Here is a 14,242-nt window from a genome sequence, read left to right as displayed (position 1 = left end):
AAGACAGGCTGAGGGAGCTGGGCTTGTTCAGCATGGAGAAGAGAAGCTGCGGGGTGACCTCAGTGCAGCCTGCAGGACCTCAAGGGAGCCTGCAGACAGGAGGGGAGTCAGCTCTTGGAAAGGGGAGATAACAGCAGGACAAGGGGAATGGTTGGAAGGTGAGGGAGGGCAGATGGAGGTTGGATGTGAGGGGGAAGTTGTTTGCTGTGAGAGTGGTGAGGTGCTGGAACAGCTGCCCAGAGAGGCTGTGGATCCCTGTCCATCCCTGGAGGTGTTCAAGGCCAGGTTGGATGGGGCCCTGGGCAGCCTGGGCTTCTGTGAGATGTGGAGGTTGGTGGCTCTGCCTGTGGTGGGGGGTTGGAGCTTCGTGATCCTTGAGCTCCCTTCCAACCCTGGCCATCCTATGATTCTGTGATTCTGTGGTTTTCCTCATACTTCCACATTTTTAAACCGTGCATAATCCAGGCAACCTGGCTGGCAGCCTTGCACGTGCAAAGCAGCAGGTATGTTTAAAAACCTCATGCCAAAGCATGCTGGATAACACACTGCATGTATCTAACAGTCAGAAGGAAAGGTTAGGAGATGAGGGACGTGGGGGAACAGAAAACTCTTAGAAGACAGCTGCTTCCTGAAGAGCAACTGGATTCTGTGCTCTGTTACATCTTCACCTCCAAACCTCTCTCTGAGCTAATCAAGCTTTTGATGTCTGCATGCTGTTCTTGTGCATTTAGACTGCAAACTCTCTAGTGAAGCAACCAGGGCTCCTGCGATTACAAGGGCTCAGTCTGTGCCTCTTTTCATTACTATTTAAATGGGCTAAGTGAGGGCAAAGAGAGCACACTTCGTAACACAAAACTGTTCTGATGGAAGGGAATGCATTCAAAGGCACAATTTCATTTCTAGTCTTGCAAATGTAATCAATACTCATACTTCTTACTGCTGCAGTTGCTGGTCACCTGACCTCGTGTGTCATATCCAACAACAAAGCCTCTCTGCTTAAAGTCTGAAAAACACCTCTCAAGATACTTGTAGATGCCCTGGAAAGAAAAAAAAAAGGGACAAAAAAAAGGAAGAATTAGCTCCAGTGTCACATACTTAAACATTAAAGATGTTTACATAAACATTAAAGATGTTTTTCACATACAGAGTAATGTCAGTAGAAAATACAGCTCAGCAAGAACAGCGATATTCTTGTTTTCACTCTGCAGCTTCTCGAATTCAAACCATCTTTTTAAAGACCTAATTGATAAAAATCCATTATTTTTTTTCTAAATCCATCCACCCAGACTGCAAGGACAGTGTTGGTCAACACCTGTCTTTATCCCTGTGCTCCCAGCACAAGTCAGGCATCTCTTCAGCACCGAATGCTCATCCTACACATCTAACCTTGCATTAAAAGCGTGCTTCCTCCTTACCCATTTTTTTCAAAAGCAAGTTTATTGCTGTTGACCTGCCCCATTGAAGTCACTCGCTGGCACACACTGCAGCACAAACACAAATTGTCTCCTGTACATCACAGCAGAGCATTTCCAATGGCAATTTCTCAGAGAAGACCTCGGCGGTGAGTAGATGGAGGAAGTATTAAGAATAACTGCATTAAAAGCAATTCCTTGATGTGTCCTTCTGTAGATCTGACTTTTGGTACTACCAGCAAGTTTTAAGTCATGAACCTAATCTGACTTCAGCACAGGAAGGATCTGGATGTCTTGCAGCAGGTCCAGAGGAGGGCACTAAGAATGATCAGAGGGCTGCAGCACCTCTCCTATGAGGAAAGGTTGAGGGAACTGGGCTTGTTGAGCTTGGAGAAGAGAAGGCTGCAGGGAGACCCCATTGTGGCCTTCCAGTACTTGGAGGGAGCGGATAAACAGGAGGGGGAACGGCTGTTTGTGAGGGTGGGTGGTGACAGGACAAGGGGAATGGTTTTAAAGTGAGCCAGGGGAGGTTTGGGTTGGATCTGATGAGGAAGTTTTTCATGCAGAGGGTGGTGAGGCACTGGAACAGGTTGCCCAAGGAGGCTGTGGATGCTGGCTCATAGCATGAGGTCACCTTTGTACCATCCCAACAACTTCAAGATCTTTCACTCGTGGTTTTAAAGAGATATGAGGCAGGGGAATGGGAAGAACATGCTCATGTTTGGATGGAACGGACTGAACATGACACAGGGAGGTGAGCCAGAGGTTTCTTAGCAAGAGGTGCTTGTTTGGCTAGTAGAATCCTGATGTCAGGGCACACTGTAGAGTGTATCCTGAACTCGTTCCTCAAACCCCAGGAAATTGCACAAGAAAGGTTTACAAATGAAGCAGCACCACATGATGTGAACTGGAACTGCATAGAAACAGGGAACAAACAGGGACAGGCAAACTGCTTAAGCCAAGGTAAGCTCAGACAGGACAAAGGATCATAGAATCACAGAATGATAGAATGGCCTGGGTTGCAAAGGAGCACAGTGCTCACCCAGCTCCAACCCCCTGCTGTGTGCAGGTCGCCAACCAGCAGCCCAGGCTGCCCAGAGCCACATCCAGCCTGGCCTTGAATGCCTGCAGGGATGGGGCATCCACAACCTCCTTGGGCAAAGGATGCTCCCATCCACGTGGGAGCACAGAAAGGCACAGAACTCTGTTTGTAAAAGTAAAACCATTCACTGAACCCTCCCTTCTGGCAGCCCCAGCATCTCCAGAATCTTCCACACATCAGATTCCTTCCTCACCCTCACATCCAAACGATGAACACTTGGATGTTAAACAGGACAGAAAAATAGGCTTTATGCACAAGTTATGTCCCTACAATCTTCAGAAGAATGAGAAGCAGCTCCTGTATATCTATGCCCTCCTGCAGCTGACTTTTCATGGCATCAACATAATCATACCCTCAAGAACACAGCATGTGCTTAAGCATGCATCTTAACAAAGGTTTATTTTAACTGAAAGGAAGTATTTTCATTACACCTATGTCTAAGGAATAATGAATGTCTAAGGTGCAATTCTAGTAGACCATTCTAGTATTTGAATGGTATGTAGTAGTTAAAGACAGATTTAGAGACAGCACTGCCTATTTTCAGGTTAAGGTCCTGCAAAACTCTCTTAGCATCATTAGTTTCTGAAATAAGAGAGCCAGAAGCACTCAATTGAACAGATTAAGTCTAATGCAATTTACTTCAGAAATAAGTTTTTATCTGCTTCCCTGATTGCTTTTTCTAGCCTGATAAATGGTTTTGATACACGGCTTAAATCAGAAGGTGTGCAGAGAGAGCCTTCTGCCAAGAGTGCTTAACACTTGGCCAGCTGAGCCAAGCCCAGACACGCTTCCATGAGCCACAGCAAACAAAGGCAGCATGCAGACCTCAGGAGCTCAACATATGAGCAGCTCCAAACTCAGCAGGCTGCGTTGGCTGAAGAGTGGGGTGACAGCTCTTCATTCCTCTGCACTAGCAAGATGTTGGCTTTGATCCTAAAGAATCCCAGAGTGGTTTGGGTTGGGTTGCAAGGGACCTCAAAGATCATCTAATTTCAACCCTGTGCTGTGAACAGCATTGCCAGCCATTAAATCAGGCATCAGATCAGGTTGTCCAGGGCCTCATCCACACTGGTCTTGAGCAGCTCCAGCAATGGGGTATCCACAGCTTTTGCTGTATCAGCTGCACCACTCCACTCAGTGTCATCTGCAGACTTGCTGATGCCAGAGCTGAAGGAAGCATCATCACTCTAAGATGTCCAGTTTAGATGCTAGAAACCTAAAGCAAACTTCGTTAGACCTAAGATGAAATCAAAAAGACCAAACAGTCAGACACAAGGTCAGGCTTCAAACTCTGGTGAGCTCCAGCATGCTGTTTCTCTTCTTTGGAAAGTATAAAGAACTCCTGGAATTTGGTTTCACCTTAGAAGCTTGGGCTGCAGGTGTACAAGTCAGCCATCAGCAGTGTCAGCAGCTTTAACAGAGTCCTGCCTGCTCCAAGCCTTCCTAACTTTGCACTGAGCCAACAGAAAACAAATTATTTCAGTCCTATCTGTGAGGGTCTGATTTCAGAGCATTAACTTGCACAGCCAGAGCTATATAAAAACGTTTAAGTTCTGAGTGTTACAATGAAAGACTTTAGTAACCCTTCATAAATCATGAAATAAAAGCCCCTTTATCTTATGGCTGAAGTGCCATTTACCAACAAAACAGCTGACAGAGCAGACAAGTTTCAACACGTTTATCCTAACGAGAACTTTCTATTGATGTTCTGAGAATAATAAATGGTGGCAAATAGATCAGTTTGTTTTCAGTCCTCAAGAATAAGGACATTAAGTGTGTTTAACACACGCAGTCCAAACCTATTTGTATGTTCAGAAGGAAGGGAAATACGGAGCATCCATTTGCTGACTCACACTGTTTGTTTTCAGGATTTAACAGTTCCCTTTCCTTGCTTCCTACCGCCTCCACTGGGCTGGCACAAAGCTGTATTTTAGATACTAGGAATCCATAGGAATCCAACTGCTTTGTGCTTAACATTTGCACGTGCTTTATGGTGGTAAGAGTGACTATCGACGTCAGGAATGATCATATAGCATGATCACAACCCTGGATAAATCACTACTCAGCCTCCTGTTAGACACACTTACAGTCAGGGCAATGACAGATCTACTTGAAATGTATTCTCAATGAATTTCTTATGGAGCTTAGTAATGAAGATTAAGCATTTAATCAAGCTGTTTGAGGGGAAAAAGTGACAGAGCAACACATCAACTGAGATGGGCCCCAGTACTGTACAATAATAAGCTGAAGAACAAAGCCACTGTGGGACAGCAATATGGAGAAGGAGCATGGAGCACTTCTGATCAGTAACCAAATCAACAACCATCCTTCCCAAGGTGTTTTTACTTAAAAGGTGGAGAAAGAAGAAATCAACAAGGGACCAAGCTTTGGAGAAAGAATGTATCACCTGCTATGAGCAAAACACTCATAAAGAACAGCAGAGATGATAAAGCCCTATGTTAATCAAGATGTTGATTTATTTGGACATTCAAACATTGCTTAAAGGAGTAGCAGGGAGGGAACTGGAGAAATCCGATCATTTTCCACTCCTTTTCTGGCATTCAAGACCAAAATCAACACAGAGAAAAAAAGAAGGGTACAAGGCACTGAAGGAACAAGTCCAGAGGGTTTCCTACTGGCTTAAACTAGTCTTGGTTGTCAATCAGCTTAAAGAGCTAGTCCTAATAGCCAAAACCAGTTCAAGGGAAAGATGTGTTAGCAGTGAGGAGCCTCTGCCGCCAGTGTTCACCACCTCTGTGACCCTACAGCTCCTCAATTCCATGTACCAGCTCCTGTGCCCTTCTAACATACACCATGGAGCCTCATCACTGTGACAGAAGGAAATTAAGACTAAAGCCTGTGGGTCCAAAACTTTACCCCATCCCATAAGACCCTTTCTAGCAGCAGCGCACTCCTCAAACCCAATGCACAACTACCAAAATGGCAGTCAAGTTCCAAGATCTCTCCAACAGTCGTATCAAGAAGTCCATCACTAAAACACTCCAAACTTTGTTGTTTACAATGGTTTCTTATCAAATTATTCAATGATTTTATCTCTAAGCCAAGTATAAATATTAAATCACAGATAAGACATGAAGCATCAGCTTCTCTGATGCAGGATGTAACACCAGGTTTGCAGTCTGAGGTTCAGTCCACTCCAACTACTTACTGGCCTCTCTGTTTTAAAACAAAAGTTAAAGACAAAGCTACAGTAATGCAGAGGCACTTAACCACACTATCCAAATACATTGCAAACAAAGCTATCAACTGCTGTTACTGGAAGGCCATCCCACAAGTTAAGGAGTTTACAACAGATGTTCTTCGCAGCCAGTCTATATTTGCTTTTTCATCTTACTCCCTGCTTGTTCTCCTAATAAAACTGGCTATTTGTTTTGTGTCCTCATTCACAACTTTGGCTAAAAAGAAAGGCTTGTGGGGCTGGGGGTGGTTTTGTTTTGGGGTTTGTTTTCTTCTGGTTTTATTGTTTTGGTGGTGGTCTTTTTGCAAAATCCTAACAGTCCTCATTAAAGCCAATGCTTTCCAGCTTCAGAGCAGTGTAATAAATTTAGGTTAGATTCCAGCTGAAGTGATTCTATGCTAGGATGCCCATTTGCTGTAACAGGATGCCCAGAGAGGCTGTGGATCCCCGTCCATCCCTGCAGGTGTTCAAGGCCAGGTTGGATGGGGCCCTGGGCAGCCTGGGCTGCTGTGAGATGTGGAGGTTGGTGGCCCTGCCTGTGGTGGGGGGTTGGAGCTTCGTGATCCTTGAGGTCTCTTCCAACCCAAGCCATTCTGTGATCCTATGATGACATGATTAAACCTGTTCAAGCTACTTCATCTTCCTGCAATCCTAAAACTTTTGATGCTGAACGGCTCCGTTTCACCTTCAGCTTATCTTTCAGCAGAAGAGTTATGACCCAAAAGTTTACTCTGAACCCCTTCAGTTCTCTGCTCTGCAGCTCACCTGTGTTGACTGGATGACGGTGAGGTCATTGATGTAGCAGAAGCCTGCTCCCATGGCAGAGCGAAGCCCAGCAGTCCCAAAGGTCAGCCTGCAGCAGAGGCGATCCCGCAGCTCCTTATGCTTTCCATTCTGCAGCAAGTTTTCAATCTGCTCTTTTGTTTTTTGGTTCTGCAAAAGACAGTGGAAGGTTTGCATTTAGTACTTAAAATCAGGATTGGAGCTTATGTGCATATTGTTCTCAAGCAGTTCGTGAAGCTGCAGTACAAGAAGTCATAGAATGATAGAATGGCCTGAGTTGCAAAGGAGCACAGTGCTCATCCAGTTCCAACCCCCTGCTGTGTGCAGGTCACCAACCAGCAGCCCAGGCTGCCCAGAGCCACATCCAGCCTGGCCTTGAATGCCTGCAGGGATGGGGCATCCACAGCCTCCTTGGGCAACCTGTTCCACAGCAGAAAGAGCACACATAATAAAGCTAGTTTGTACCGATTTTTTTCTGTACCATCCTTATTTATATAAACATAAATGCATAAAATGCTACTCCATCAGAAGGGAAATGCCCTCTGCATTCTTCTAACAGCTGCCTTCACCATTCCACAGATGTGAATTATGGACTGTATTTGGGAGGGTCTCGAGAACACTGTCAGTCAAACACAGAGAATTAAAAACACACTTCCACAATTACTCCAAAGCTCAGAAAGAATGCATTTATAAGCAGTACATGATACAGCCACTAAGCAAATAGAGTTCTCCAAAGAAGATCTTGCTATTATATGATCTGAATTCAGAGTATAGAGAGAGGTTTTATTAGCCCTGCAGAGAAGGACCTGGGGGTCCTGGTGGATGAAAAACTGAACATGAGCCAGCAGTGTGCTCCTGCAGCTCAGAAAGCAAATGAGATCCTGGGCTCCATCAGCAGAGGGGTGGCCAGCAGGGACAGGGAGGGGATTGTCCCTCTCTGCCCTCATGAGGCTCCATCTGCAGTGCTGTGTCCAGGTCTGGGGCCCTGACCTCAGTGCAGCCTTCAGTACCTAAAGGGAGCCTATAAACAGGAGGGGAGTCAGCTCTTGGAAAGGGGAGATAACAGCAGGTCAAGGGGAAATGGTTGGAAGTTGAAGGAGGGCAGATTGAGATTGGATGTCAGGGGGAAGTTCTTTAGGGAGAGAGTGGTGAGGTGCTGGAACAGCTGCCCAGAGAGGCTGTGGATCCCCGTCCATCCCTGGAGGTGTTCAAGGCCAGGTTGGATGGGGCCCTGGGCAGCCTGGGCTGCTGTGAGATGTGGAGGTTGGTGGCCCTGCCTGTGGTGGGGGGTTGGAGCTTCATCATCCTTGAGATCCCCTCCAACCCAAACCATTCTATGATTGTGTGATTTATCTGTAAGAGCTAGCTTCTTGCTGAAGGAAAAGTAAATTCTACTTCCGAAAGAGGTACCTGAATCTGTGAGTGAAACAACATTTTGTTTGTTTGACTTAGGGAACATAAAGACAGCAATTGCTTTGTGCTTTGCAGTGAAGTCCAGTGACATCCCATCCACCTATTCAAGGTAAAAAATTAAAAACAAAATACAGTGTAAATGAGTGAGCTTGATAGACAGCAATAGATGAAGCCTTGTGCCAGCAGGAAACGGGAAAGGGGAGGGAGGTCTCTATTTGCTATAAAGGGAGTTCCCGAGTTGCTGAAAGGGTTTCTGGTCCCAACCAGAGGGGCACAAACATCACACAGCAGGGCTGAGTGCTAAAAATGAATGCTCGTGCATCCTGAGCCTGCATCTGAATCCCACTGCCAAAAGGAATGGGCACGTGAGAAGGAAAAGGTCAGCCAAGCACAGCAGGAAGAAGCAATGCTCATCTGACACTTGGCTATAGACATTAATTACACTTAGGAAGGAACAGCAGCTCTGTCAGCTGCACGTAGAGAGTGCACATTTACTACTGTTCACAGTTCAGCTGAGAGTGATCAGATATTGCACTGAAAGGCATAATTCAAACGTTTACCTTAGGGTCCACAAGGTAGGAAATGCCAATCTCCCATGCCAATTGCATGCAGCACATCATGTTGGTAGCAGAGGGAACACCCACTGCTGATCACTGAAGTCTCCCTTAGAGCATCTCTAGAACTGTGCTGCTTCCAGCAGGAAAGAAGGGTTAAAAAAGGCAGATGGAATCCAAAAGGCAAGAGTGAAACCCTGCTGGCATTTAACACAGAGGTCAGGCAGCTGCAGAGCTGTGAGTAAGGCAGCAGCTCTGCACAGGGAGCAGCTCAGCAAGCCAAGGAAACCATTACTCACAGCATGGCTGGGCAAGGCCTGGAGGAATGCAAACCCATGGGGTGTTGCTAAGGGGCACCCAGACAGAAAGCAAATGACTGATGGGAAGAATTTGAGGCTAGAATGCTTGAAACCCTCATCTCACACTGTCATAATGCAGTATATAGCTCCACTTTAAAGAGTGGAGAGTGAGAATAGTGAGGAATAGAGAGGCTGTGGATCCCCGTCCATCCCTGCAGGTGTTCAAGGCCAGGTTGGATGAGGCCCTGGGCAGCCTGGGCTGCTGTGAAATGTGGAGGTTGGTGGCCCTGCCTGTGGTGGTGGGTGGGTTGGAGCTTCGTGATCCTCGAGGTCCCTTCCAACCCTGGCCATTCTGTGATTCTGTGTTAGCACCAAGCTCCATTAGCTCAAAAACACCAACTTGGAAGGAGTGAAGTCCACCGTCATCAGCATTGCCTGGATGAATCCATCCACAGCACTGCTCATTGCAACACAGATTCCTTTCAGATTACCAAGTGCTGTATTTGGCTGTTCTTTTCTGAATATCCTTAAAAAAAAACACAACAGCAAAACACACGGGTGCCCAAAGGTCCTTGCTTTTCAAGCAGCAGTAAGCTCTGCTGTTGCATACTGGAACAGACGAACCTTCATTCAGCTCAGAGCCCCTCCAGCCACGTGTTTGGGGAGGGCAGAAGGAAGCTGTTCAGAGCCCAGCAGCCACAGCAGGTCCCAAGAGAGGGACCTTGTTCTGATAGGTGCTGAATTCCCAAAATGAGCCTCCAGCTCTCCTACAGGCGATCGCTGGGAGCTGCCCAGGCACCATTGTGTCAGGAGGAAGAATGATAAGAATGATCAGCAGAAGAATGATAAGACAGCAGGCTGTCTTGCAGCACACGGGGCAGCCACCGAGGACCCACTCTGGTGGCTTTAGTGGCTTTAGCAGGGTGTGACTGCTGTGATAGCACTGTGTGCAGGGGCCTAAGCTCAGCTCAGGGTGTGACATCTTGCAGAAGCAGCACTGAGTGTCCCCACCGATGGGAGTGACGGATCCCCCAGAGCCTCTGAGCCCCACTGCTGCCATTCAGAGGACACCTCGCTGGTGGCAAAGCACGTGGCACAGAGCAGGGTGCTTAAAAACCATAGGGACCGAGCTCCCAAAGGCAAAAAGGCCAGAGTGCTGCACTCCTAAGCCTGCACCCGCTGAGCACACAGGGCTGCAGCCATCTGCTGTTAGCAAAACAGCTCCCCAGGCACACGTGCATGGGGCAGAAGGCAGCAATCAAGAGGCAGCAGCCACTGCTGCTCCTGGTGCGGGTGGGGAAAGGACCAGCACACAAGGAGGTGACAGATAAGGTGATGGCAGCAGGGAAGGGAAGGCTGACACCACCTGAACGTGGCTGGGGCCAGAGAAGGGGTAAGGAAGGAAAGAGATGCTTGTAACAGGGTTAGAGCTGGGTTTTTGAGTTTGGCTCTTCTTTATTTTTCCCCTTTCTCCTTCCTGCCTTATTTTCTCAGCCTTACACCTGAATGTTAGACCCTTTCAGTATCCAATATATCCTTGGACATAAGGAAAAAGTCTCTTACAGTGAAGGTGGTGAGGCACTGGAACAGGCTGCCCAGAGATGTGGTGGATGCTCCATCCCTGAACACTTTCAAGGTGAGGCTGGACCAGGCCCTGGGCAACCTGACCTAGCTGTGCTGTCCCTGTTCATTGCAGAGGAGTTGGACTACACTGGCCTTCAGAAGTTCCTTTCAACTCTGAGGATTGTATGATTCTATGTTGTACCCCTGCCACAGAGGGGTTAGGGACAGCTCTCAGTGCCTGGGCTGCACTGAGCAGCAGGAGGGGATAGACAGAATTAGTGGAGCAAAAAGGAATACCCCCATCTCTCCATCTCTCAGCTCTGCTCCCATTCCCCCAGCCCAGCATGCCACCAGCACCCTTATGGTCAGGGCACACCCCTGGCTCCTGCCCAGCTCATCACCTTACCAGCAGCAGAGTCCAGCTTGCCTTGCTGCAGGGCTTCCTCCTGCCCCTGTGTGCCTGTAGCATTTAATCTCCCAGCTGGTCCATTTCCTCTGAATAACCCTGCCCTCAACCAGTTGGCACCCAGTGCCATGGCTGTGAGTGCCCTCAGGTATGTTCACCCACCATTTTGAGATGTAAATTTGCAAAGTGCTCTCTATTTGTAAACAGCTTTGAGGCTTGCAACTTGATAGATGGGAAATGAAGAGGACCCAGAGGTCAGGCATTATTTGCTTATCCCATTTCAAGCTGCCTCTGCCAAGCACAGTCAGGGATTCTCACAGGGAGCAGTGCTCAGCAGCCTAGCAGAGCTTCTCTGAGCCTCACGTTTTCCTACAAAGTTGCTGTATTAATATATAGACGTAGCAATACTGAAAAACAAGGATTACTTCCTTATAAAATGTTGTCATTCGTGCCTCTAACTTCAGTTCTTAGCCAGGAGCTTTACATAACTTGCACTGCTGGTGGAATGAAGCTAAAGGTGGCTGCAGTGGTTATACTTTGAGCAGAGGAAGGAGATGAGCCTTTTGGCAATGTGAGGTGAGTTTCAGCAGCTACCTCCAAAGATTTTCTGCCAGAATCAGACGTACAACAGAACTTTGGGGTCAGGTCCCACAGCAGTTGAGATCCTGCAACATCAGCAGTTGGGGTTTTATTATTAAAAAAATCATCATCATCATCCTATTCTCTGCTGAATTCAGTATTAGATTCAGTTCTTCACATATTGCACAATTGTTTACTGAAAGAACTGCATTTCTTTTCCTGCAGCTCATCAGGATACGTAATCTGAAGGCACAGGAGAATGAGGTGTAGGGGCATTAACTAATTATTTTACTGCTTCTTTCTCTTCCAGCCATGTTAACAACACGTACTGAACACCAGAATCAGGTTTCAAGGCGAGTATCCTGCCAAAATAACTGGCCATTTACAACTCCCACAGCAATCACTTTGGTTCTGCAGCCACTCTCTACCCTGAAAGAAGGGAGGAATGAAAAATAAAGTCTCAACAAATCGACAGACACCAACTAAGCAAACACAGCTCCAAACCCACCATAGCATCTCATTGCAAGATCTGCAACCCAGCAGGAATGCTGCACTGTAGCAGAGCTGAGTGCCCTACCCGTGTAACTTAAGAGCAGCTTGAGACATCAAGATGCAGCCTCTACTTAAACCTGTAGGCATTGTACTCCATAGGTAGGTTTCCTATCATATATCATTCCTCTGTGGCAGCTGACTGGAGGGACACTTACACCAACAGTTCACCTTGCTCTGCTTTGCTCCTAAATCCTCCCTCGAGGAGTCCCCAGCTCTCTGTAGCAGTTATCTTTCCTTCAGAGCTGAAGTCAGGTTGAAAGAACATTGTAGGTGCCCACCCAAAATGAACAGTGGAATCTTTTTGCCCCGTGCAACCGAGACCCAACTGTCCACACCACCAAAACCACCAACCCACCAGCACTCTGCACTAACAAACACCATCAGATCCCAGGGCAGGCAGTATCATGTCCTGTCCCACACTGTGATGCCCCACTTTGGGGATGCTCCCCTTGCTTGCGGGTGCTTCATCTTCGCTCAGGGGCTGCACTCAAGGCAAGACCTGGGCTGGCACTTCAGCATTCCTCTACAAGATGTTCCTACAAGGAAAAACATCTTGCTTGCTGCCATCCAGGCTCCACTCCTGTCGTGCCATATGCCCTGGCACACAGAAGAGTGTTCATGGCAGCACTGTGCATGTGGAATATGCCCTGAATGAGCCCTGAATACCAATAGTAAGGTGAGAACCTAATGGTCTTGGCTGAGGAGAAGCTGAAAAACAATGAGACCACTTGGCCACCCTCTGTTCCAAAACCACACTTCCTCAAACACCTCCTGAATGCCCTTCTGACTCAACATGCTTGTTATCTGGCTGTTCAAAAGCCATCCTACCCCAGAGCAAACATGTGGGCTGGTGGATTTTGGAGGTAAGAAAAATCCTTGTAGAAAGGGGAAGAGTACCAACATGTGTGGAAATACATTTCAGAGATGAACTCTGAGGAAAACGAGGAGGAAGGCAAAAGGCAAGAAGAAGGAACAGTTCTCAGAAACCACATTTGAAGTGAAGCGTTGCACAGGCAGTAGCAGGTGGAAGATATGGAATATCTGAGAATAAATCTTTCTGCATCTGGAAAGGGACAGGCAAGCTGTAACGCAGGCAGCCCTACAGCAGTGGGTGTAGCAGGTTGGGGAGGGGCTGCAATGGCCTGGCAGCAGATAGGAAGATGATCCACACTGGAACATGAGAGCATGCATGGCCAAAGCAGTGCAGTAGGGCACTGCTCCTCCTGCCTCTCATCACCTCCTGTTGGGCTCCAGGTAAAGATGGGAGAAAGGCAATGGCTGGGAACGCCATGCAGACATGGGCAAAGCACCATCAGACATTTAGGGATGAACAACTGATCATTTATTACACGGACGGCGGAAGGCAGCAGCCCCATGGCAGGCAGCACCAGCCCTGCTATGGCACGGCCACGTTGCCGGGGGCAGCCACCAGCTCCAGGAAGCAGCCTGCAGCTGGCACAGCCATGTCACAAGAGCACAAGAGTGGGGGGCTGCGTTCCAGAGCCAGCTGGGTGTCACAGCAGCCCGGAATGCTGAGCAGAAGGGCAGTGCCAGCCACACATCGCCGCCGAGTAGCCGAGTGAGCCAGGGCTGTGGCGGGCAGGAGCAGCCCATGGCGATGGATGGGGCTGCTCCTCCTCTGCCTCACAGCCACACGCGGGGACAGGGACACAGCAGGACGGCGAGACGCTCCTGTGCTCACCCACAGCACACAGAAGTCGCTCCCAAACTGGAGCCCGCCTCGCTCCCCAAGGACCCGGGCAGCTCCCCAAGGACCCCTGGCCCTGCCCCAACATTTGCTGCTGCTTTGCTGAGCCCTGACCCCACTGCAGGTGCTGGCACCGGACCTACTGATTGCAGTGGCCCTTTCCACACAGCCCTGGGGACAGCAACCCGGTGAGCAGGGCTGTGCAGGGAGGGCAGCACAGGGCAGCAGGGCAGGAGGCTGCTCCTCTTGCACTTCCCCTCTGCCTTGCAGATGGACAGCCCAACACCAATGGCTCCAGATGATGAAAAGGGCCTCAGCTCAGCCCACCAAAAGGGTGTCCATCAGAAAAGATAAGTCAGCTCCAAACTGGAGCCTGTCGTGCTCCTACAGCACCAGGGAAGCTCCTGAAATCCCCCTGCCCTCACCCCAACATTTGGTGCTGCTTTGCTGAGTCCTGGCCCCACTGCAGGTGCTGGCACCGGACCTGCTGACTGCAGTGCTTGGGTCAACGTGGTATTGGTGACCCAAATGGCCAAGAAAACCATTTTCAGAGCAGCAACCCGGTGAGCAGGGCTGTGCAGGGGAGGGCAGCACAGGGCAGCAGGGCAGGAGGCTGCTCCTTCCTTCCTTCCCCTCTGCCTTGCAGATGGACAGCCCAACACCAATGGCTCG

The 14,242-nt window shown here is 48.5% G+C and overlaps 1 protein-coding gene across 1 annotated transcript in view; it reads right to left on the bottom strand.

The window, feature by feature from the left end:
• PGM2L1 (phosphoglucomutase 2 like 1) overlaps nucleotides 1–6,688 on the bottom strand; it is a 25,593-nt gene extending 18,905 nt beyond the window's left edge. The window contains exons 1-2 of the mRNA XM_019612453.1: nucleotides 6,479–6,688; nucleotides 931–1,037 (exon numbers count right to left, since the gene is read on the bottom strand). Coding sequence (XP_019467998.1) covers nucleotides 931–1,037; nucleotides 6,479–6,673 — 302 coding nt within the window. The 5' untranslated portion in view covers nucleotides 6,674–6,688. The remainder of the gene's footprint in view (nucleotides 1–930; nucleotides 1,038–6,478) is intronic.
• Nucleotides 6,689–14,242: the final 7,554 nt, after the last annotated feature.

Source organism: Meleagris gallopavo, chromosome 1 (genome assembly GCF_000146605.3).
Source record: "Meleagris gallopavo isolate NT-WF06-2002-E0010 breed Aviagen turkey brand Nicholas breeding stock chromosome 1, Turkey_5.1, whole genome shotgun sequence".
Lineage (NCBI taxonomy): Eukaryota > Metazoa > Chordata > Aves > Galliformes > Phasianidae > Meleagris > Meleagris gallopavo.
This window is presented reverse-complemented; position numbering and strand designations above follow the sequence as displayed.